We start from the raw sequence: 25,775 nt of genomic DNA on the forward strand, positions 1-25,775 counted from the left end.
TAAGGAGAAAGAGTCATGGGTCCCCAGAAAAAGAAAGACAAGATGCTGCATTCATGACAATAGAGAAGTCATTTTAGGCCCCCAGCTATTTTTGCGGGATCTACACCCTACTTGGCCAAGCACACTTCTTGCTAAGAACTTCCTAAGAGTTGTCAGAATTACAAAGAAATGCAAAAACCTCAGTAGTTAAGGACTTTAAGGGAACAAAGGAAATAATACAAAAACCAACAGTCTCTATGAGGCCAGGAAATAGCCTGACCAAATCAGAGACAATCAACCAGTGATAAAGCTCTTAGTGCTATTTCAAAACAGAGCAAGACCCTGCCTTCCTTACCCAAGATGGAGCCCAGTCAGTTTATACCTGCTCTCAAAGCTTGTCCTTAAGTCCCTTCCCTTCCTCTGACAGTTACCTCTGCTTCTTTACAATGTCCAAGTCTCTGCCCGAAAAAAAGCACAAGCTTCGCTGACTTAAGACAAGATGCATGCATGGGCATGTTTTCTAAGTACTCCTGCATCATTTTATGCCCTCCTTTACGTGCGATGACAAAACTCCCCTTTCTGAATATTCATCCTAAACCCTAAATAAAAGGAATCCATTCACCTCTGCTGGGTAGTCACTGCTTTGGAAGTTACTCCCCTTGATCTTATTTGCTGCAAATAAAGTTTCCTTGTGTGACAACTCCCCCTGGTGTAGTCTCCACCTGTTACTCACCAAGGAGCAAATTCATGTTAAGGTTACAACACCTCATGTCTGTTCATAACAATATACGTTTTTTCAAGAAATTAGTTTCTCTATGCTCCCATTTTCAAATTTGTCAATCAGGAATAATAATACCATATGAGGATTAAATGAAGTAGCAAGTATAAAACATCCAGCATAATTCAATAAACCCCTCCTGTTTCCCTATTTTCTCTTTCAATCCACTCTACTGTTCTTCCTTTCTCCTCTAGACTTTAGAATATGGGGATAAAATGAAGTGTTATATCTGTCTTTCTATGAAGTGATTTATTTATGCATTTATTAATTACCTAATGACATACACAAAGGTTAATAAGCTATCTTGACAAGTGTATTTTTTTAAGTATTTTATTTATTGCCCTTAAGTTCAATTATTTTAATATTTTATAAAGAATGTATTTTTAAACTAATGCTAATCCCAAGATCTTCTAATAAAATGTATTTTCAAAATACAAAAAAGAATTTGTTACTTTAATAAATCCACTGATATTGTCCTTAAAAGATTTTTTTTCATTTATGTAACAAATATTTGAGGATTTACTGTATGCCAGAGATAAACAAACTGAAGTTAATACTGTAACTGGATTTGAGCAAGGGAATAGAACAGGACCGAGGCAGCTAGGGTATTCAGGGAAGGCCTTTCTGAGGATGTGACTTCTGAGAAAGCTGTTAGAGCCGAGGAAAGGGCAAGTATATTAGGGAGATAGCAAAGCTGCTGCAATGTTTGAGGATATTTAACAGACAAATATTTAGGGGCATAAATGCTTTGTAAGTGAAAGAAACTAGTCACTGCAATATTGTTATTTATAATAAATATATTTGGTCTTCATGCCTGTTTTTGGCATTGATTTCCCTTGGAATTTGCTGTGTGATGAGAGAAAGTTGTCTTTTCTCATGCTAATGTGGTAACTTTTGGACCTCACCCAAGATTGGGGGCTGGTTGTCTGGAGAATCAACCAGGTGATGAAAGGGTTGGAATTCTCAGTCCCATCCCCTGAACTCCCGGAAGGAGAGAAGAAGATGAACTAATTGAAAAGTTTGTGTTTCTGATTCCTAATAGGCAAGAGTGCTCTGACAAAGCCCAAGCTTCTCAATTAAACCTCCCTTCTCTAGGCAAAGGGGTAGAAACCAATATGCTCGATGTATCGTGGAACCTGTTGTCCCTGATTAACTTAATTCCATAAAGAAAGAGACAACTCTCAGGGTGCCTGGGTGGCTCAGTCAAGCGTCTGCCTTTGGCACAGGTCATAATCCCAGGGTCCTGGGATCAAGCCCAACATCGGGCTTGCTGTTCAGCAGAGAGAGCCTGCTTCTCCCTCTCCCTCTGCTTGCCTCTCTGCCTACTTGTGCTCTCTCGCTATCTCTCTGTCAAATAAATAAATAAAATCTTAAAAAAAAGAGAAAACTCTCAAAGGTACATAGTGAGATCAGTTGTCTATAAAAACAAACAAACTACAGTTGTAGAACATCTATTTACCTTATGGTGTCAGAAAAAAAAAAGAGAGAATACCAGTCTCCCTCATCAACAACATACTATGTCTCTCACCTTGCCACCCACCATGGCTGGCCTATAGTCCGAGTCACTTTGTGTTTATGAGAGATAGTATATGTTGGCCTATAAAGCAAGTCTAAGAAAGTCTCTCTCCTCCCATGCTCATGGATGGAGAGCACTGATATGGATTACTCATTTTAAAGACCATTCTATCTGCTTCCATACAAGAAAATGGGATTTTCCACTATACTATAAGAGAGGGTTAACAGTCAAGCACACACAACCTATTTTCTGTCCTTTCTTTGTACCTCTTCCTGTGGAGAGCTTGTGAGTAAGGTCAGCTTTAGAAGCTCAAGTCCTGGCCTGAAAAACATTTGGAGGGAAAGACTATAGAAATTGGAGAAACCACTTAGTATCTGCTCTCTTAAAAATCTACTTTTGGCAGTTTCCAGCTTTTTTTTTTTTTTAATTCTGGGCTCACTCTAAATCAAGCAAAAAGTTCAGCCTAACTGTATAAAATTTTTCATTGGATTGGGGTTGGGGAGGGGCAAATCCTAATAGAAAAGGGGGAATTTATTTGCAGGTCACTGCTCTTTATGTAGGTGTTTTTTTCTGAGGACTTTATGGAGAAATGTGATTGGTTAAGATAGTTCCTATATTCTTGGTTCTCCTTACCGATTAACATTATCTGACTCTATTATCAATAGCTTGTTCAGAAGAAATACTTCCTTCTTTTATTTCTTGATCTGAGTCTTTCAAAATTGCATTTCCTTTTTTTTTTTTTTAAGATTTTATTTATTTATTTGACTGAAAGAGACACAGCTAGAGAGGGAACACAAGCAGGGGGAGTGGGAGAGGGAGAAGCAGGCTTCCCGTGGAGCAGGGAGCCCGATGCGGGGCTCGATCCCAGGGCCCTGGGATCATGACCTGAGCCGAAGGCAGATGCTTAATGACTGAGCCACTCAGGTGCCCCTCAAAATTGCATTTTCTTTATGTCTCAGACAAAAGTGCTGAAAGGAAGGAAATGAGCATAATAGACTTATGTTGAAAGTGTCATTTCAGATCTGGGAATAAATACTTTCCAACTGATGCATCATGCACACTCTCAATTCCTCTAAAATTGAGATCACCACCTTCTTCCTGATTGGAATCCCAGCACTGGAGCATGTTCATGTTTGGATCTCTGTCCCCATCTGCCTCATGTACCTGGTGGCCATCCTTGGCAATTGCACCATCCTCTTTGTGATCAGGACAGAGCCCTCACTCCATGCCCCCATGTACTATTTCCTCTCCATGCTGGCTGTCTCTGACCTGGGCCTTTCCCTCTCATCCCTCCCTACTATGCTGAGGATCTTTGTTTTCAATGCTACAGGAATTTCTCCAAATGCCTGTTCTGCTCCAGAATTCTTTATCCATGGATTCACAGATATGGAGTCTTCAGTGCTCCTGGTCATGTCTTTTGACCGTTTTTTGGCCATACACAACCCTCTGAGATATAGCTCTATCCTCTCCCAATGCCAGAGTTGCCAAAATGGGCCTGGTGTTTCTCATTAAAAGCATGCTTTTAGTGCTCCTATTTCCTTTCACTCTCAAAAAATTGACATATTGTAGGAAAAGCCTTCTTTCTCACTCTTATTGTCTGCACCAGGATGTCATGAAGCTGGCCTGCTCCGACAACATGGTCAACTTTTTCTATGGTTTCTTCATTGCCCTCTGTATGATGTCAGACAGTGTGTTCATTGCTGTGTCCTACATATTCATCCTGAAGACTGTGATGGACATTGGATCCCATAAGGAGCGGCTCAAGGCCCTCAACACCTGTGTCTCCCACATCTGTGCTGTGCTCATCTTCTATGTGCCCATCATTGTCTTTGGCCTCCATGCACCGTTTTGGCAAGCACAAGTCCCCAGTGGTCATGATCCTCATTGCTGACATTTTCTTGCTAGTACCACCTCTGATGAACCCCATTGTATACTGTGTGAAGACACGGCAAATTCATGAGAAGGTTTGGGGAATATTACATCTAAAATGAAGGTATGGGAAAAAGTAAGGCAAGGTCAGCCAAGATCAGAGAATAAAATAATATATTTCAGATAGCCACTGATAGTTAACAACAAGATAAAAACAACTATGGATATTTTTTCTTATTATGGATATTTATTATGCAAAGTATTACGGATATTTATTCTTATCTTCCTTAACCATTCTTATCATCACTACAACATATGAGCTGGGCACTGAGGTCTGTGAGCCTAGGACTGACATGGGCATTGACAGGTAAGTATGGAATAGTTTTGCAATACTATTTTTTAAAGATTTTTATTTATTTATTTATTTGACACAGAGAGAGAGAGAAGTTTTGCAATACTATTAAAATCATGAATCAATATACTGATTTGGAATTTTAGTTACACTATTTATTACAGCACAAGGATAAATACACATGGGAGTAGAGCTTGTGCCCCCTTATAGAAAATGAATACTAAAGGAACTGGAAGTTAAAGGATGTTACCCCAATCCAATTATGGATTTCTTTCAGGCAGACTTCAGACATGTATCTGTTGAGGGGTCTTCAGTCTATTTAATGCAATCCTTGATTTTCCATTTAAGGAAAGAAGTGTATTGTCAAATGCAAATTGGTTAAAAATTTCCTCTTTGCTCTTTCCTTAGTAATCAAATAGAGACAATCAGTGATTCTCTTTTATGTTAGAGCTTTCATAGCCTTGAATTATGACAATAAGCTCTCTCATAACATTCTTTAAGACAGACCAGATTTTTTCTCCATATTACAACAGGGTTCCAAGAAATTATAGTTACTAAAAGGAGAAGAGAGGAACAATTCTACTATTGGTAGAAGACAAGAAAGCTAGTAGTTCAGTAATTTTTAAAACACTGATATTCTTGGGGCGCCTGGGTGGCTCAGTCATTAAGCGTCTGTCTTCGGCTCAGGTCATGATCCCAGGGTCCTGGGATCGAGCCCCACATCGGGCTCCCTGCTCTGCGGGAAGTCTGCTTCTCCCTCTCCCACTCCCCCTGCTTGTGTTCCCTCTCTCACCGTGTCTCTCTCTGTCAAATAAATAAAATCTTTAAAAAAAATAAAAAAATAAAACACTGATATTCTTTACTACTTTAAAATAATGGATCTCATGCTTGTTTAAGCACTTGGTATTTTGAACTATGATATATTCAATAACACTAAACAAGCTAGCAGAAAATATGACCATATATTAAGCAATATAAAATGATATTCATACATATATGGTTCCATTTTTAAAAAATAGTCAACTAAATTAGATTGGCTATCTCAATATGCTCTATAAAATTGATTTGTTTCCTGTTCATCTTTTATTTGTGAGTACTTCATAGTAGACAGAGGTATAAAACATAAAATTTAGAATAAGTCAACCAAAACCCTTAAAAAGTTTGTACTGTGAATTGGGAAAAAAACTATTGGTAATCAATTTCAATGTTTTATTGCCTCAGTTGAACTCACATATAGTATTATTTGTTCCAAAGAACCAGTTTTGAAGAAGTTGTTCTCTGATGAATAAACATTCATATACATTTTATGTCCCTGGTGAGTTTAACTGAGTTCTTATTGTTCAATAGCTGACCTTGTCTAGATGCCCATAGTTTAGTCAAGACAAACTTTTGGGCTTCCTCCCATGTTGTTTCCAATTATGTTCTTAGTTCACCTGTCTGTTTTCTTACTTATATTTTGTTTCCTTAAAGAAACTGTATACATCAAATTTGTTGGCATATCTCCAGACCTGTACACTGTATATAAATGACATGTGGATAGTAGTCTGACACATCTCCCAACTTGTTTAGAAAAAAAGACAAAACAGGCACACATACAAAAAAAAACCTTTGACAATTCAGGATATGATAATAAATTACAAGCATACAGAACATCTAAAATGATTAAAAAAAAAAAAACTATTGCCAAAATTAGTAAGGAATAACTATAAATTTTAAGTCAAAGAAGCTGCCCTGATAAATGGTTCATGTCCTGTGTAGCCACAAGGAAAAGCAAACAGGTTGTCATGAGAGAAACAAGGCAGAATATTTATCTTCCATTCTTTAGTATTTGCCCTCAACTCAGAAATTCAGATCTTTACAAGAAGGAACTGCTCAAGTCATAAGGTGTCAATAAATGTTTTTCTGGATCATAAGAGTGAATAGGCTACAATCTGTTTTCCTCAATTATAATAGAGGTTTAATGCATTTCCAATCAAGCTTCCAGTAATATTTCATTGAGAATGTACCAAAATAATTTTAAAACAGATTTTCAACTGTCAACTGGGAATATAAGAAAAAAATAAATAGCAATTGTAAAATAGTTTCATAAGATAGAGAAATTTATTAAACAGCTATAAAATTGTGTGTAGTTTGCTCAACAAATCAATGGGAAGAACAAAGAAGAATAAACACACTGCAATATACTCTAAATGATATGAAAATAATATATAATTAAAGAATATCAGAACCTCATTGAAAATAGGTTATTCAAATAATAGTGGTAGAAAAAATTACAACCTACTTTAGAAACCATATTTGTGTGTGATCTTTTATTACACACAAAAATAAACTAAAATAGATTAGGAATTAAGTACAAAGATAAGTTTTTATTTAAATTCCAGTTAATTAACATACAGTATAATCCAATGTTCACCAGGTACCAGACATTGGGCTATATACTTACTTGTATAAACTCAATTAACTTTTGCAAGAATGTGGGAAGGCAGATTTTATTACTTCCTCCTGTTTCATGGATTAAGAAGCTAAAGCTCTGAGAAGTTCAACAATTTTTCCAAAAACAAAGAACTATAAAGTGTTAGGAGCTTTATAAATCCAGGTAGTACATTTCCAGAGCCTACAACCTCATGCACTACACCAAACCATTATTTTGCTTCTTTCTAAATTTAATAATTCATATTCTAGGAATCTAAGAACATAATCAGAGGTGTGATCAAATATTTATTTATAATGTATATCAAGGATTATTTTCTATGATAAAAATATGTAAACTACTGAAATATTAAGTAATAAATAACATAAACCATGATATACAAATAATAACAAATATTATTCACCTATGAAACAGCATCAACAACTAAGTGGCATTTGCTAAGCATTGTATTAGATGTTAAGGATTAAATGAAACTTAAATTTAGACTTGCTATCAAGGAGCTTACAGTCTGGTGGTGGGGAGATCAAGTAAATAAATAATTAAATTCACTGAGGAAAGTGTGGTAAGTTTAAGTACACATATAAGAAAGCAAATAAAAGACTGGTAACTGGCCTATTTTAGTGGAGAATCAAAGGAGAGAGCTTCCTAGTGGAAGTAAGTCTAATATAAAGTCTAATATAAAAATCTGATATATTATTAACAGAAAATGATAAATAATATCAAGCAAATAAGTAAGATATACATTTTGAGTATACACTAGTATCCTAGTTCATAAATGCATGTGTGTGCAGGGGTACCTGGGTAGCTCAGTCATTTGAGCATTCAACTCTTGATTTCTGCTCAGGTCATCATCTCAGGGTCCTGGGATCAAGCCCTGAGTTGGACTCCATGCTCAGTGGGGAGTCTGCTTGAGGATTCCCTCTCCTCCTCCCATCTGCCCCTGCCCCCTGCATATATGCTCTCTCTCTCAAATAAATAAATAAATCTTTAAAAAAAAGTATGTGTGCACACATATGTTGGCTACTAAAAAAAGATTCACTTATATATCATAAAATCTCTCATTAGTAGATTGTGAATGATTTTTGTTATCTTTTTAATCACAAAATTTTAATTATATATATTATATATAGGTGTGTATAAGTATACATTTATAATCAGACATTTATAATCAGACATGACATTTATAATCCGAACAACCTCCAAATATATTAAATACATTCCTTGAAATAACAACAAAACAAATTCATGTCCTATTAACAATTGCTGGGGGGGCGGCGCCTGGGTGGCTCAGTAGGTTAAGCGACTGCCTTCAGCTCAGGTCATGATCCTGGAGTCCCGGGATCAAGTCCTGCATCGGGCTCCCTGCTCGGTGCAGAGCCTGCTTCTCCCTCTCCTTCTACTGCTCCTCCTGCTAGTGCTCTCTCGCTGTCTGTCAAATAAATAAATAAAATCTTTAAAAAAAAAAAAAAACAATTACTAGGGGGATGAAGAAGACTGATAAAAGTGTTTTTGGTATTGAGCAGGTGAGTTGCCTTTTGAGCTAGATATGAAAAGCACATTTGGAATAAAAAAAGATGAACACAAATGCAGCAGACTGCCTTAAATATTGACCATCATAAAACTGGAAGAATGCTTGCACATTTCTACAACTGTTCAACTAAAACTCTTGGAATTCAGAATTTTCTATACTCTAAAAAGGCCCTACAACCCTGAGGCATTACACTAGCTTAAGCTGAACAGAAGGCCGGGGCAAACACACCAGAGTTTGGAAATGGTATCCCCTGTCTGCCAGGAGTAGGAAGTTGATATAGGGAAAGGAGACAGGTGGCTCAGATCAGAATATCTGCTTGTTCTCCTGTGCTCAGACATGAATTATCCTGAGTGGAACAAAGTTTCATAACTCTATGTGAAAGAAAACAGGAAAATTCCAAATCCTATCAACTCGATAGTGAGGTTACTTCTTGACAAAACAAATATTGTTAAGAAAGATACTCCAAAGATTTCCTACTAAGAAGCATCAAAGTCACTGTGCAATTCTACAATGACAAGTACACCAAAAGGTCAAGAAGCCCAATAGATAGGTAAAAAATTAACTACCCAAGAAACAAGGGCAAATAGAAAAAAAGGTGCTGTCCTGAGGCAGAGCTGACACGGAAGAGGTGTTACAGAATCAGAATCAAGAACTGTAATTAGATTATCTAGGCAATGGGAAAAATAACGAAAGGCAATATGTGACTTTAGATATTGGGCGCACTGGAGGTATAACAAGTAGCAATTAGTTCTGTGACAGTTTCACTTTGCTAAGGAGAGAAAAGATTCAAGAAAAGATAGAGGTTCGGGGAGTGCATCTGTAAGGAGATGGGGCTCCCTAGAGGTGACTTTAGGAACTGAAACCAGTGTGCAAAAATTTCCTAGTTAAATTACACAGTGCAATGTGCATGTCTTTGCACACACATAACTCTTTCATTTACCAGCTCAAGGAAAAATCTGTGATGCCCCCTGGGAAATTTGACCGCAGAAATAAATGATTTTTGGTCATCTGAGTGCAGACAGAAAATTATAGTCATTTATTTTTGGCCTAAGAATTATCATTTTTAAGCAGATAATTAAATTGTTCAACCAGAATAAAATGATCTTATTTTGTTTTTAATGTGCATTTATTTTTGGTCAAAGAGTTACCATTTTTAAGCAGATAATTAAATTATTCAACTAGAATAAAGTGATCTTATCATGCTTTTAATGTGCACAGGAGTTCCATGTAATTGTTTTAAATGTTTGAGGGGCAAACACAATTAATTTGGTTTTGAACTATAGTGTTGTTTTGTTTTGTTTAACTCTTCAGTAAGTTTAGGGGAAATGTATTCTCCTCTTTCTGCTCCAGTGACTTAATTGAAACTGCCTTAGTAACCAAAATGCCTGAGGATGGCACAGACCCAAATCCCTTCCCTACTTAAATGTAACTTACCTCCCCTTCAATCCCACCGTCCTCTAAGATGCCTCACACTGGGGCACCGTGAGCCCTTAAACTGGAGCAGCTGGAGCATAGCCTGGCGGATCGCCTTGGTCTTCAAGCTATAAATGATAGGGTTCAGTACAGGAGGTAAAATCAAGTAAACATTGGCCAGAATGCTACAGACCACTCTTGGGGTGGAGCTGAGAAGGCGGTGTGTAAAGGACAGGCTGATCATGGGCACATAGAAAACAGTGACAGCACAGATGTGACAGACACAAGTGCTGAGAGCTTTTTGTTGCTTCTTAGGGGCCACGATTCTCAAGACGGTTCGGAGAATCAGAACGTAGGAGAAAAGAATGAACAGCAAGTCAGTGCCAGTCAGGTAGAGCTGAAGAAACATGCCCCAAAAATTGTTGATCCAGGGCTGGGATATGTGTATTTGATCATATCTGGGTGGTAGCAAAATGGGTGGGAAAGCTCTTTGTCTGAATGGAAAGATACACTCTTCAAGACTAGAACCATGGGAAAGGTGAAAATAACTTGCCGCAGGCAGATGACCAGTCCAATCACCAGGATTATCATGTCTGTGAAGACAGTGGCATACTTCAGTGGGTTACAGATAGCCATAAAGCGGTCAAAGGCCATGGCTACGAGCACTGAGGACTCCAGGAAGGAGAAGCCATGCACAAAGAACATTTGAATGAGGCAAGCTTTCAAGCTAATCTCCCGGGCATGAAACCAGAGAACCCCAAGCACAGTGGGAAGGGTTGAGATGGTCAGACATAGATCAACAGTTGACAGCATGGAGAGGAAATAGTACATAGGCTTGTGGAGACTCCTCTCAATGACGATGACAAACAAAATCATGCTGTTTCCCAAGAGGGCAATGATGTAGAGACAGCAGACAGGGATGGAGATCCAAACGTGAGCAAGTTCCAGCCCAGGAAATGCAGTGAGTAGGAAGTTTGGGGAAGATGATGTGGTGTTATTAAAAATTACCATGGTGAATTGAGAACACACCCTGAAAAGAGAGACAACAAGGATAATGTTTGTCATAGTGATCCTTTTTTCAAGTTCTAACTCATTTATAAACTCTTCCCAAATTACACAGTTGTTTCTCTATATTCAAAGCCCCCAGTCCAGTTATGTTACCTATCACATAATTCCACAGTATTGAATTTTTCTTATCAAAACTTGGCCCCATTTTTCTTCCTCTACCCTCTCCCAACTATAACCATCAATCTCTTTAGGCTCATCCCCACCCTACTGCCCAGACTAGTCCTGAGGCTTGAAGTAGGAAATGCCTATAGGCTTATGTCATACACATGCACACACACTAACAAAACAACAACAACCACAATTACAATTGATGGGTCTTTGCATTAAATCTCCAAGCTGTATAAATTGCTTAGGAAACAATGGACAAGCACATGAGAGCCACTGGGCACATGTGATAGCATACTCCATAATGTCCTTGCTGGAAGCTGGTCTGGGATATTGTATCCAGAAGTATCCTTGTACTTCTATCATCAGCCACACCCTCCTAGTATACTCTATTAGAAGTCTCCTTTTGGTATCAGGGTTTCTTTGTTCTTTTTCCTATAGTGGAATAGTCCCTATAATTTCTCCCTTCCCCACTCCACATGTGTATGGGACTTGAATTTATCTTGTGTTTTAATTCTGTTTCCCCATGTACTTTTCCAGGTATACTGAAAATAACTAGGTCTAGATCTCCTTTTCTTCATCTTACATCTTGGGATACTTGTTTCTGTCCTTTCCATGGATAGTTAAAATTAGCATGTGACTTTGGACCAACTTACTGTGAGCAGACTGCTCTAATGAATTCTGTGAAAAATCCTAAACAGTATTCTGGAATACATTTCAGGCATCCTAAGCTAGGCAAAGTAGGTAAGCCTAGACAAAACTCCAGTATGAAATTCATGGGAAGCACTCAGCAACATGTGATGAGTGACTTTGTAAAAAGCATGGGTGGGATGGAAGTAGGGACTAATAACTAAAAGGGAATCACTGCAGGACATGGAAGGCTGAGGTGACATCACAAGTTGGAATATCAAGTAGCTCACTGAGTGAGAAAGTACATAGAAGGGCAGCTGCACAGAAAAGAGAGATGGTGTTATAAAGGAGGCAGAATCTGGAATCCATATTTAGGATGACCATTGCAATTCTATTTAGGACTTGTTCACTGAATGCTGGTACCATCATCACTGATTTTAAAATCTGTACGTAGGGGGGCACCTGGGTGGCTCAGTTGGTTAAGCAACTGCCTTCGGCTCAGGTCATGATCCTGGAGTCCCGGGATCGAGTCCCACATCGGGCTCCCTGCTCAGCGGGGAGTCTGCTTCTCCCTCTGACCCTCCTCCCTCTCATGCTCTCTGTCTCTCATTCTCTCTGTCTCAAATAAATAAATAAAATCTTTAAAAAAAAAATTTGTACGTAGGGCATTGAATCATCAATGAAGAGCTAGCAAGGAATGATATACTCAGCCCATGTGTTGTGTGGATATGGCCAGCCATAAGTATTCTTATTTTTCAGTATGTAGGTTTGCTGTCTTGTGTCTGAGTGGATGCAAGTAATTTGCTAGTACCAGGCCCTGTCAGTTGCTATATAAACATAAACATAAATATAAGGGATTGTTGGTTATTTTCTCCCCCTCCTCCAGTCTACTGAGGATGGTGATAGAAAGGACTTGTTACTCCAGAGGGCAAAAGAAAAGACTAATTGCTTTTTCTGCCATAATATTTAATATTATTATATTATACATGGTTGAAAAAAACAAACTAAGAATCAGGAAAACTAATGCCAAATGAGATATGGATTACAAACATGCTGACTTATGTCAGCCATTTAGACTCTAAATGATTATTTTAATGTCAGTTACTGCTGATGGCCAGGGAAACAGAAATGAATAAAGAACAGTTTCTGCATTCAAAACTCCCTCAACTCAGTGGAATAAATAGTGTCAGAAGCCAAGGCAAAATATTAATGAAGGGCTATTACCACATGGGGACACATGGGAAGACTAGCAAGACAGGAAAACAGAAAGCTGTTGAGATTTTTGTTTCATTCTTCTTCTTCTCAACCTGATGAACACAGATATTAAGAGTGACTCTCTAACCAGCAATTACTATGTCATCACTGGTGAACTCATATGAGGGAACTTCAAGATTGAGAGGTACAGACCCCTTCCTGATCCTGCCAGAAGTATCGTAAGTGTGACCCATGGCAGGGGTGGTTAGAGACCTGGACTCAAGTCCTAGGCTCCTTTCAGTCTTCACATCACCTCAGAAGACTTATAAGCATGCCTTCTGTCCTTGAGTTGGTTGATTTGAAATATTTAAGAATTGCTAATAATGTTTTTGCAAACATTAATGTGAAGTAAATTGAATTTAATGTTGAATGCTTTCAATCATTCACCTAATAAAGCCACTGTTAAACATTAAAAAAAAAAAAGAGTGAATCTCCTCTGTGAAAACCTTCCAAGAATCTCTCTGCAACACCAAATCACTCAATCTATTGACTCTCCTTCAATAGTACTTTATGTATTTTTTTTTAAAGCACTAAAATTCTATTGCTTGATCACATTTCTTTCTCCCTCTAGAATGCTGGCTCTCTGGGAATATAAAACATATGTGTTCATCTTTGTATTTTCTCTAGAGACAAGCTTAGTGATTGGTACATGATAAAAACTCAAATAATCTAATTTACATTAGATGTATTGGTGGGTAGATAAATAAATGACAGATGATAGAGCTATGGATAAAGACTAGATGAGAGAAATATATATTGAGCCTGGAAATTTTGAGGGAAGGATGAGCCTAGCCACTAGGGAAACTAAGGAGAGTAATATCCTCTCACTGATTGGAAGAAGGAGGGTAGGTTAAGAGAAAAGGAGATGAATTAAGATCCTCTGTATATGTCAACATTTACTAGCCATCTTATATATAATTTTATATAATCCCAGGAAAAATGGGTATAGATGTTTTTATCCTATTTTAAAGAAAGGGAAGTGGCCTAGCAAGATAAAACAGTATAGCAAAGGTAAAATAGATACAGATTCAAAATTCAAAACCAGATTTACTAATTCTAAGGTCCATTATCTTTCATTAAACCATAAACTATTCAGAGAAGCTAAGCTTATGAGAAAAGTTGAGTAGTTGGACAGTGTGATTTCTTTCTTTTAAAATATAAGAATTATTTATACTCTGTTGTATATATATGTATATAATCATATATATGTATATATGATTTAGAGGAGCAATAGAGATGAGAAATCAGTAAAAGAGAAAACAATGTCCTCATGGCTTATTTAAAGAAGAATATTTGGGACATCCATGTGTGTTTAGAAATATGTGTGAATGTTTCTATGTTTATATTGTGTGTATCTCTCTGTGCTGTTATATGTAGAGAGGAGTTTTGGAATGGAAGAGTAATTGAGAGATAAGGTGATCATAAAGCAGATTCCAGTTATCTTCTGTTCTTTGAATTGTATCACATAAAGGACCAAAAGATGACACTGGATGATGTGAGGGGGTAGAAGGAGAGGAGACAATGGCTCATTTTGCTGCTGGAGAACATGTTTCCTATGGAATGTAGATATGTGGACAGGAGAAGGAGCAGAGGGCTTCCTCTCTGGTCCAGTGAACTCATATACTCTGGAACCAGTTGTAGGATAAAGTTCAGTGCCTCAGTTCATCAAGGTTTTCTCTGCACTGCCCACTAACCAGAAAAACAGGCTAGTGCTTTCTATTTTCAGTTCTCCATCTGAATAGCCAGAAAGTAATGTCTACCAATTCATATACAAAAGCCTAGATTATATGACTTGGATAAGATCCACCCAACTCAATAATTTAGTGATCCACAGGACAACATCCCTGCTGTCCAGCATCAATAACAGTAAAAAGCAATCCATGTTATCTACCAATCCCAAACCTTCTGGTCATTTCTCAACACTGAAATCTATTCTCTTCACAATCTGGAACCTGCCCTGACAGCTCCAGGATATGTTCACCAGAAGCCTCTGCTTCTCTGCACCACTTCATACTTGGACCTTTCATTTGACTCTTAATATTGAGGCATGGCTGATATTAGTAATTTATATAAGCAGATGTAATCCTCTTTATCTGCCTGGAAGGTGAGTTCCTCAAAAGTTTGGGCATTCTTGTGTTTCTAATGTTAGCTACTAAAGTAGGATCTGGAATAATAGACAGCTTCAATTAGTAAGGTTTACTGACAGCTGAACGATCTTGTCCATAAGAGAGTTCTGGTGATGGGTATTAAAGAGGGCATGTACTGAATGGAGCACTGGGTGTTATACGCAAACAATGAATCATGGAACACTACATCAAAAACTAATGATGTAATGTATGGTGATTAACATAACATAATAATATATATATATATATACTGAAAAAAAAAAAAGAGAGTTCTGAGTCTCATCTTTTCTCTTTATCCTTCTGTTTCCTCCTGTCCTCTGTCTCCCTATCTCAGTTTTATCCAGGCTCCATCACATCCCTCCATTTCTTCACCCCAGCTGACATGTAGCCCCCATCATTCATTGCTCTTCTCCCTTCCCTCTTTCTCCTAGCATTTCTCACCCCTTCATCCCTTTGCCTTCTATCCCTTTCCATTTATACACTCTTCTTACCTGTTCACATCAGCAGGAAACACCACCAACTTCTCTTCAGACCCATCACCAAGCAAGGACTAAGCCAGCTCCCAAGAATGGGGGCTTTATAGGAAAATTAGTAGAGTCACCAAGCAACAAAGAGCTATCTTTATTAGTGAGTGTACTGGGTGGAGCAAGAATTATGGGACCCATAAGAATATGTTCCTCTATAACAGCTCAGACACATCTCCCTGACAGCTTCAAACCCTGCTCCCAGGCCCAAGCAAACTCCATACATCAGGAGCTGTAAGCATAGTCCTGGCCCTGGGGGCTGACAGTAATGGGTACCTTCTAAAACTGTCTGCTTTGGTCCAATAACTACAACCATTCCTCTTCACCCTGCCTTAGGCTACAGAGTCTCAGCCAGGGAGGCTCCCTGAATGTCAGAGCAGGATCAGGTGCAGATAAGTCCTCCCTCTGTTCTCTGCTCCAGTATGTACTATTCTTAACAGGTCTCATTGTGCCCTGGCCATTCCCATGTCTCTCCTCTTACCCAGAAACCCCTCCTAAGAAGCCAACCTATTCACTGAGTCACATTTGCAGCCCACCTACCCTTCTAAGCATAATTAAACTAGCACTTGATGAAGTCATGATACATGCTAAAAATTGCACTACACCCTTTAAATGCATTGTTGTATTTATTCATTATCAAGTTTACGGGTTAAGTATTATTCTCTATTGTTTCACAGATGAGGAAACTTAAACTCAGAGAGGTTTAGAATAACTTTACCCATTTAAAAGTTAACAAGTTACAGAGTTGGCATTCAAGTCCATGTCTAACTTACTCTAAAGCTCTTACTCCATGCTATACTGCTTCCTATAGTCAACTGCTTCTACTATAGCTTCAGAAAATATGGTTGTAATATATGTTCCTCTATCCATCCATTCTACAGATTGCTTGCTTCCCAACTGTATGCCCACATCCGGTTTAAGCCTTATTCTGACCAGAATCCACCTCTCCATAGTAGGCCGTGAATTAATAATTCTGACCATGTATAATAATCTCTGACTTTCCAATCCTCCTTGAACATTTTCTGGTCCATACTCTTATATGTTTATTGGGCACACTGAGCGAAGATATCTATCCCAACAAGTATCTGGAGAGATTAATTAACTCCATAAAATTATGCAGTAAGTAATGTTCATATCTATATGTAAATACCACCCCTTTCCACTGGTTCCCACCAGCAAAAATGAATGACTCTGGAAATTTCAAATGAAACTTACTAATATTAAATGAAACAAAGAAGTTTGGAAGCATGAAATCAATCTTGATAAAGTACAGTTTTCACTCATTTGTTAATTCAAAAAAATTATATATTGAGTGTCCATCATATGTTCTGAACTACATTAAGTACTTGGGAAAGACTGAAATAAAGTTAAAAGGGTACCTGTTCTTATAAAGTATATAGACTAGCAGGGAAGATATACTATTAGTAAGTTATGGTGCAGTATGAGAAACTGTAACATAAGTAAAGAAAGGCATGTCAGAAAAGCTTTCTGGACAAAAATTAAGTCTAAATTAAAATCTAACGTATATGTAGGAGTTCCTATTCTTCCAGCACATTGACTGCACCATGCTCTCATACTTTACCTGCCATTTTCTTTTTAATATTTTTCTCTCTTGCTTCCAGCCTATTGTACATACACACTTTATTTTTATAAAAAATACTCAAAGAACCGGGCACCTGGGTGGCTCAGTCATTAAGCGTCTGCCTTCGACTCAGGTCATGATCCCAGGGTTCTGGGATTGAGCCCTGCATTGGGCTCCCTGCTCAGCCAGGAGCCTGCTTCTCCCTCCCCACTCCCCCTGCTTGGGTTCTCTCTCTCGCTGTCTCTCTCTCTGCCAAATAAATAAATAAAAATCTTTAAAAAATACTCAAAGAACATATAAACACAAAAGGCAAAAGAACAGGAATGTCTGAATTCCAGAGTGACTATAATGGAGCAAAAACAACCCAGATTGACTATAATGGAGCAAAAACAATCTGGGGATTTTTCTTGAAAAAATTGTTAATGACATACAATGGAATAGTGTTCAGCAATAAAAAAGAATAAACTACCACTACACACCACAACATGAATGAATCTCACATGTATTATGCTAAGAAGCCAGACATGGGAGACTACATACTGCAGGGTCCACGACACTCAAAAAAGAGAAATTATAGGCGTGGAAAACAAATGAGAGCTTGCCAGGGATTGGGTATGGATGCAAAGGGGTAACATGAGGGAATTTTGAACAGTGATGTATTTATTCTATATCTTGGTGTCACTGGTGGTTATAAGATTCTATGTATTTGTCAAAAGTTGATTAGAACCATATACTAAAAAGAGTGAATTTTATTGTACATAAATGTTGATAAGCTGTGGGGTGCCTAACTGGCTCAGTTGCAAGACTATGTGACTCTTGATCTTGGGGTTGTGAGTTTAAGCCCCACAAGGGTGTAGAGATAACTTAAAGAAATAAAATTTTTTTAAAATGTTGATAAACTGTTACATACCATTTTAAGGATAATTCATATCTATCAAGCTACCTAAGATAAATTATTGCTTTCATCAAAACCATTATACAAAGGCATATTATAACCCATTAGATTTGTACTATTCAATACAGTAGCTTCTAGTTAATGTCACTACTTAAATTTATATTTCAATTAATTAAAATAAAATAAAATTTAAATATTCAGTTCCTTGGTTGTACTACCAAAGTTTAAAGTGTTCAATAGTTATGTGTGGCTAGTTTAATTAATGCATTAAACAACAGAGATTTAGAACACTTCCATCACTGCAGGAAATTCTATTGGACAGTGGTACATTTGATGCTCTTCCCTGACTTGATTGCATCTACACAGAACTCATAGATGCCATTAAGGGCCAATCCTGTCCCCACAGAACACTCGGACAATCTGCTGCCAGATCTGCTTGGTCCTAACACTGTACACAATAGGATTGAGCACAGGAGGAAGCAAAAGGTAGACATTGGCCATAAGAGTGTGTACTATTGGTGACAAATGTTTCCCAAAGCGGTGAATCAGAGTCGTGCCAATGAGAGGCACATAGAAGAACAATACTGCACAGATATGAGAGAAGCAGGTGTTGAGAGCCCTGAGTCTCTGTTCTTGGGAAGCAATACCCAGTAGTGCCTGGAGGATTAGAAAGTAAGAAATCGAAAGGATCAAGGCACCCAGTACAATGATGAAGATCACAGCCAGCAGGCCATAGATTCAATTGCCACGGGTGTCAGCGCAGGCAAGCCTTATGACATCCTGGTGGAGGCAGTATGCATGGGAAAGGATATTGGAGTGGCACAAAGGTAGCCTTTTGATGAGGAAAGGCACAGGGAACACTGCACCCACACTTCATAGCAGGACTATTGCTCCAATCTTGCCGATGACTCCATGACTGAGAAAGGTAGTGTAAGTGCAAAGGGAAGCGAATAGCCACAAAGCAATCAAAGGCCATGACAACTAGAACACCTGATTCTACTGCCCCAAAGGTATGGATAAAGAACATCTGAGTGATGCAGGCATCAAGGGTTATTGGGCGCCAGTTGAACCAGTGAACACTAATCATGGTGGGCATGGGAGATAGTGAAAGGCTGAGGTCAGTGGCAGCTAGCATAGCCAAAAATAATACATAGGCTCATGGAGACTTTGCTCAACCTTGATGACAACAAGGATGATGACATTGCCTAAGAACGTGGTACTGTAAAGAAGGCAAAGGGGCAAGGTCATCCAGAAGTCTTTCTCTGGCATTCCCAGAATCCCAGTCATGGTAAAGTTCTGGTGGTTATCAGCAGTTTGGTTGAACGGTTACATAGTGGAATGAAGGTCTGACTGGGCAAAAAGAGAATTCATTAAGTCAAACAGCTTCAGTTAGAATCAGTGGCTATAAGTATTGAGATAGTAGCCATAAGGAGTGACTTCAATATTATTCTAATACATTTATGTTCACAATCTGATAGAGAAACTGATTGTCCTACCCCATGAGGCAATAAATCAATGACCATTATATGCTAAAATATACTTAGGAGAAAGAAAAAAGAAAAAACTTCAATCAACATCTGCATCCAATAGGGATATAATTCATCCAGAAACATCAATGAGTTAGCTGACTTGTTTCCTTGCTAAGAAAGAATTTTATATTGGACATTTATGTGGGTAATGACACTGATGCCAATAACCAGAAAGGAAATGTTAGCAAGCACAAATGAGACATAAGGGTTGTTCATAAACACAGATATGCAGATGTGTGTATGTGTCTTTATCTTGACTGTGATCTTAAATTGTGGTGATTTAGACATTATGCTCATTGGGACTCAATTTTCCACCTGCATGATGTGGGACAGAGGAAGAAATATACTCTTTAAGGTCTGTAAAGCTCTAACCTTCTGCATTCCTGGGAGTGTGTGGGTACTAAAAGGACCTGAGCTTGCAGCAGGTGATGGAGGGAGAAGTTACTCTGGCTGCCAAAAAACTTTAGAAGGACCCATTATGGTAGGCAGAATAAAGGTCTCCAAGGATGTTCAAATCCTAATTCTTGAAACCTATGAATATGTTAGCTTACACAGCAAAAGAGATTTTGCAGATGTGATTAAAGCTAAGGATCTCAAGATGAGGAGATTATCCTGGATTACCAAGGTAGGCCAAATCTAATCATATGAGTCCTTAAAATTGAAGAAATTTTCCCAGCTACAGAGAACCAGAGAGATAGCAGCATGAGAAAGCACGACTGGTGAAGGTGAAGGAGGGGGACAGAAAGCCAAGAAATATGGGTAGCCTCTAGAAGCTGGAAAAGGCAGTGGAACAGAATTTTCCCTAGAGTCTTCAGAAAGGGATGCAGACTTGCTGACGCCTTGATTTCAGCCCAGTAAGGGTCTTGTTGGACTTCTGACTTTAAGAACTGTAAGAAAATAATTATATGTGTATTATAAGCCACTATGTTTGTGGTAATTTGTTATGGAAAAAGTAGAAAACCTTACCCAGAGGGGCCAGAGTAGAGTTGCTTTAGCTCCTTTTCAGAAATATTCCAACTCTTCTCCTTCAGTCTTATACTCAGGCCCTGTCTTCTTCTTTGGTAAGAAATGAAATGAATGAAATGAAATTAATTCCACACATAGAGGATTCCAAAAGACAAGGTCCAAACATTTTTCAGATTGGTGAAGTCAATATCCCTGATGTTAAAAATTCAACTGGACTTAAGTTTCCCTGTCCCTCCATAGAGACTTCCCCTTCTCCGCATTCCATACTTCTGTGAGGCTGTTCTAGTAAACTCCACCTTGAGTCACCAGTATCTGTATTTCCTACTCTGAGTAAAACCTAGATAGACCTGTGAGCCATTCTAGACATTAATGCCTAACACTTGCAGTGACAAAGATCAATATTAAAATCTTGGTGCTATACAGCCCTCTTCTATTTCAATTATTTGCTATTATCTTCAGGAAGATATATCCAAATGTGCACCTGAGCTAATCACTTTTTGGGCCAGTCTAGCCACAGTTGATAAGGGTTCAGGATTAAACAAAAGAATAGGACTATCATGGCTCTTATTGTTTGAGTTATGATGCTAATGAGAATCTGATGGAGAGTCTCCCAAATAAGAATGTTACACACACACACACACACAAATACAAGCAAAGTTCTGTATAAAAATTAAGTGAATTCATATATTATTTAAGAGCATCTCAGGACCCATGTTAGAGAAAATGGAACAGGAGCCTGGGTCACAACAAGGAGAAAAGTCACTAGACAAATTGCAAGGGGCAGAAATCTCTGGGTGCTTGGGCATGACTAGAAACCAGACAGAGTTACTCCAAGTTTCTTGTAAGTCAATAGTTTAGTTCTACACTGTCCAATATCATAGCCTCTAGATATCTATGCCTATTTACATTTAAATTAAATTAAAACATCAGTATCTTAGTTTCACTAACCACGCTTCAGGTGTTCAATAACTTCATATGGCTAGTGACTATTGAACTGTGTGGTACAAACATAGAAAATTTCCATAATCCAGAAAGTTCTATTGAAATTTGAAAAATTGATCCTGCAGACTATAGATTTAAAGGATACCAACATTCTAGCTGACCTCTTGACAAATCTTAGATCCAGTTGGATTTGTGGGTCTTTTACCTATATACTGCATAACCTGTGTCTCTTTACATACTTTTCTCTGTCTTGTCTCTTTTCTGGAAAAATGAATAAGAAAATAGCTTTAAAACTAAAGACTCTGGAAATAGATCATCTGGGTTTAAATCCTGAGTCTGTGACCTTGAACAAGTTACTTAATAATCTCTATGCTTTATTCCTTACCTCTTTAAAATTAAAATGAAAATAATAGTATTTACCATGGGATAGTTAAAAGTATTCACTGGAAATGTTGATAGGTCATTTAGGTGAGCACCAGACAAAGAATCAACACTCAATAAAGGGTAGCTATAATCAATGTTCATCTGTTATCTATAAATTTTGTAATGTTTGGTTAACTGTGAAAACTGTCTCTGAAGATATTTATAAGCCATGAAATCCATTAATATACTGCTAAGTTATCTACCTACCCATATATTAGTTATATATTTTGATCAAATTCTATATTACCTAAATCTCTCCATGCCTCAGCCAGTTTAGCCCAACACTGAAAATCTATGGCTTGTAGGTAGGGGCTGTTGCAGTGCCCAAGATGGGACATCTATGGATCTGTGCTCAGTGATTCTGCACTTAATTATGAAGGCTTACTGTAAAGGATTTATTGGAAGCAGGTCCTAGATAAACTAGAGATGAAAGAATGATATGCTAGTAGGAGTCATGAGTAGTGAATATCAGTAAGAGGAAGAAAAGAATAAGGATAATTGATTCTGAGAGACTAGAACCCCAAAAGCAACACCACACTGACCATCTGAGGAGCTCGATCCCAAAGACCAGCACAGTCCTTCCAGAATTCAAGAGAGGGATTACAAACTAGGCTCTTTTATTTATTTATTTTTTTAGAGAGAGTGCCGGGACAGTCAGAGGGAGAGAGAGAATCTTAAGAGGCTCCATGCCCAGAGTGGAGCCCCACATGAGGCTTGATCTCACAACCCTGAGATCATGACCTGAGCCGAAATCAAGAATCAGACCCTTAGCCAAATGAACTACCCAGGCACCCCCAAACTAAGCTCTTGGTTCCTTAAGATCTAAAGAACTCAGGAAGAGATTTTCATGTTTAATTAACTTACTGATTAATGGCTTCATATTTGTCAAATGCCTACTAAGTACTAGGCATGCCATAGTAATCAGAGGACCAAAGGAGCAACTTCTTTCCTTACCAAAGAAAACATGAAAAACAAGAGCAGAAACAGGAGTGGAATATGTACCTGGGATTGAATGAAGACATGCTTTACAGAAGGGTCAATATGTCCAGCTTGTATCACCAGCTCTACTCAGCCTAACTCTGTTTCTGTCAATACCAGTGACAGACCATGGACAGAATCAAACCTAAACTTTCCTCACAGCAAAAGGGCAGGAGCTTCTGTGGTTTATGAAGCATATGTGGGGATGGAGGTGGAAGAGAAGATAGGCAACAAGAGTCTTTCTTTTCTATTGCTATGGAACTACAGTTCAATGCTCTTTTCCACCCAGGAAGCCAAGTGGAAGAGCTATTCTCTAAAGGACAGGACTGAGCATAATATACTCTAAGTATATTATATATAAGTATATAAGTATTCAGCTGCAGGCCGAAGCACAGTTCTGGCCCTTTGGATTTGTCCTCTGTAGGAGCCATGGACTAGTCTTTCACTTGGGGAAGGAATATATTTGCTATTTGCCTTGAGCCAGGACTGAAGGAAGGGCAAAAATTTGCCGACTCTTGTTTCTCTCATTAGGCTTTGGTAGTAGAATATACTCACCACTGAATTCTTCATATGTACAGTTCAAATTGTTATTTCTATTTTAATGAAAAATGTAAAGGAAATGGAAAAATAATTCTTGCTGAAAAAATTCTTGCTGCAACTGAGGATTCTATGTTCTTTATAGATATATAAAAATCATGAGCAATCACTTTATATGATGATATAGAGAAATAATGCAAAAGATAATGGGCAGGCATTTTAAATTATTTCAGTCCTTTAATAATAAAAAAATCTAATATTTATTAAATGCTTATTTATGTTTCAGCCTCTGTTTTTACCTCTTTACATATACTACCTCTTTTAATGACTAAAAAAACCTTGTGAGAAAAGAACTGTTGCCAATATGCATCAGTAAAATAAGAGTCGGAGAAGTTAATTAACTTGACTCAAATCCCAAAAATAAAATTTAAATCCAGCTGCTCTGAACATTATGCTATGAAGGTCTATTTAGTCCTATAGGAGATGATAAGCTTTAGACCATAGAGACAACTTCTGCCATCAAATTCAAAGTCCAGACCAAACAGTACACTGGGCTTAACAGATCCTACCTCCTCCACTCCAACTAGTCTGTCCTGACCTCTAAAGATTTCTCTATGAATTGTCCATAACTACAGTCCCCTCCATTCTGTGAAAGCATCCTCAGAGAAAGCACTACCTGGGCCTCACTTTGTTTCCCAACTCACCCAAAGCCTAGTCTAGGAGATGAGAGTCATTTCTGATGCTGGCCACCATAGCAGTATAGCCAGAGATTTAAAACCTGCAGGACCCTAATCCAGAATTCCCTCTGAAGTGATCCTCTAGAGACAAAGCATCAGTCTTCATGGAGAAGTCCCCAGGGCCAACAGCTATATAATCTCAGGCGTCTGGGCATTTTGGTCTTCTTTGTCTTGATCTCAGAGGACCCAGTTTTCCCTAATTCAAACCTGTGATGGCGACCAACCAGATATAGACTTCGTCTCAGTCCTGTGTGAATGGTACCTCACTAGCTATACCAAAATGTAAATATACTTTAGTGCCTAATCTTTACAATTCTCTCTAAAAGAGAGAGAAAGAGAAAGAAAGAGAGAGAGAGGAGGGGAGGAAGGAACGAAGGAAAGCAAGCAAGCAAGCAAGCAAGAAAAAATGTAAAAGAAAAGGCCATTCATGTTTCCTTCTAGTTACTACTTCTCATTCCTTCCTCAGCTTCATAGTAAAGCCTTTCAAAGTTGTGGTCTGTAGTCTCTGTTTCCATGTACTCCCCATTCTCTCCTCAATTCACTTCAGTGAGAGTTCTTTCCCACATCACTGAAAGCATCTTTGCAGGTGTCTCCAATGGCCTGCTTATTGTTAAACCCAGAGAACATTCCTCACCTTACTCTCCTTTTCAGCAGGATTCAAAACAGTGGAAAATTGCCTACATGTTGAGTTACTTTCATTTCTGATTTTTTTGTGACACCATGTTTTCCTCCTGCTTTAATTTCCACTCTTCGATATCCTTTGATGGCTTATCTCCCTCCTACATCACTAAATGTTAGTGTGTCTCTTATTTGGTCTTTTTCCCTATACTTTAATCCCACGCTCCCTGAGTGATATTATTAAATCCTATTGATTTAATATCTCCATATGTCGATTACCCCCAAAAGCATATCTTCAGGCCTGAATTCTGTCTTGATCTCCAGACCAATTACTACTTGATAATTTCATGTGGATATCAAATAGGAAACTTAAAATTAGCACAGTGAATACTGTAAAACAACAAAACTTCTTCCTATTTGCTTATAGTTAATTTCAATAAATCACACTAACCATACCACAATCCACCCAGTTACTCAAACCAAAATTCCAGATCTTTTCTTACCCTCTCCCTTATATTTAATCCATTACCATGGCCTATTGAGTCCAAACCAAAATATATTTCACATACTTCAAATTCCCTTCATCTTCGCTCCTACCATGCCAGCAAGGTTACCATGACCTCTTGTAGAATAGAGCAATAGTCTCCTAATGACTTTTTTTTTAATTTGCTCTTTTATTTGTCTTATTTTGTTATGGTATAATTTACAAATCATAGAACTGATCCATTTTAAGTGTACAATTTGAAGAGTTTTAGTAAATTTATACAATTGTGAAACTATTACCCCAAAACAGTCTTTTTTTTTTATTCTTATGTTAATCCCCATACATTACATCATTAGTTTTAGATGAAGTGTTCCATGATTCATTGTTTGTGCATAACACCCAGTGCTCCATGCAGAACGTGCCCTCCTCAATACCCACCACCAGGCTAACCCATCCCCCCACCCCCCTCCCCTCTAGAACCCTGTTTGTTTTTCAGAGTCCATCGTCT

At 38.1% G+C, this 25,775-nt stretch overlaps 1 protein-coding gene and 2 pseudogenes across 2 annotated transcripts; 1 reads left to right on the forward strand and 2 right to left on the reverse strand.

Moving 5' to 3' along the window:
- The first annotated feature begins 3,055 nt into the window (after positions 1 to 3,055).
- Positions 3,056 to 4,264, forward strand: LOC102745635 (olfactory receptor 51A7-like; annotated as a pseudogene).
- A 2,542-nt stretch (positions 4,265 to 6,806) lies between these two features.
- OR51T1 (olfactory receptor family 51 subfamily T member 1) lies at positions 6,807 to 12,293 on the reverse strand. The gene is given in 3 exon segments (XM_006732244.3): positions 6,807 to 8,354; positions 9,891 to 10,307; positions 10,310 to 12,293. Coding segments are annotated over 2 exon segments (1,035 nt in total). The 5' UTR covers positions 10,935 to 12,293; the 3' UTR covers positions 6,807 to 8,354; positions 9,891 to 9,897.
- A 5,371-nt stretch (positions 12,294 to 17,664) lies between these two features.
- LOC145716061 (olfactory receptor 51H1-like) lies at positions 17,665 to 20,630 on the reverse strand (annotated as a pseudogene). Its single transcript, XR_014138390.1, has 2 exons — positions 20,549 to 20,630; positions 17,665 to 20,469 (listed from the first exon to the last, which is right to left on the reverse strand). The product of XR_014138390.1 is annotated as an olfactory receptor 51H1-like (transcript).
- Between the last annotated feature and the right edge of the window lie 5,145 nt (positions 20,631 to 25,775).

This window comes from Leptonychotes weddellii, chromosome 11, assembly GCF_054177405.1.
Source record: "Leptonychotes weddellii isolate Sample4059 chromosome 11, ASM5417740v2, whole genome shotgun sequence".
In the NCBI taxonomy this organism is placed as follows: Eukaryota; Metazoa; Chordata; class Mammalia; order Carnivora; family Phocidae; genus Leptonychotes; species Leptonychotes weddellii.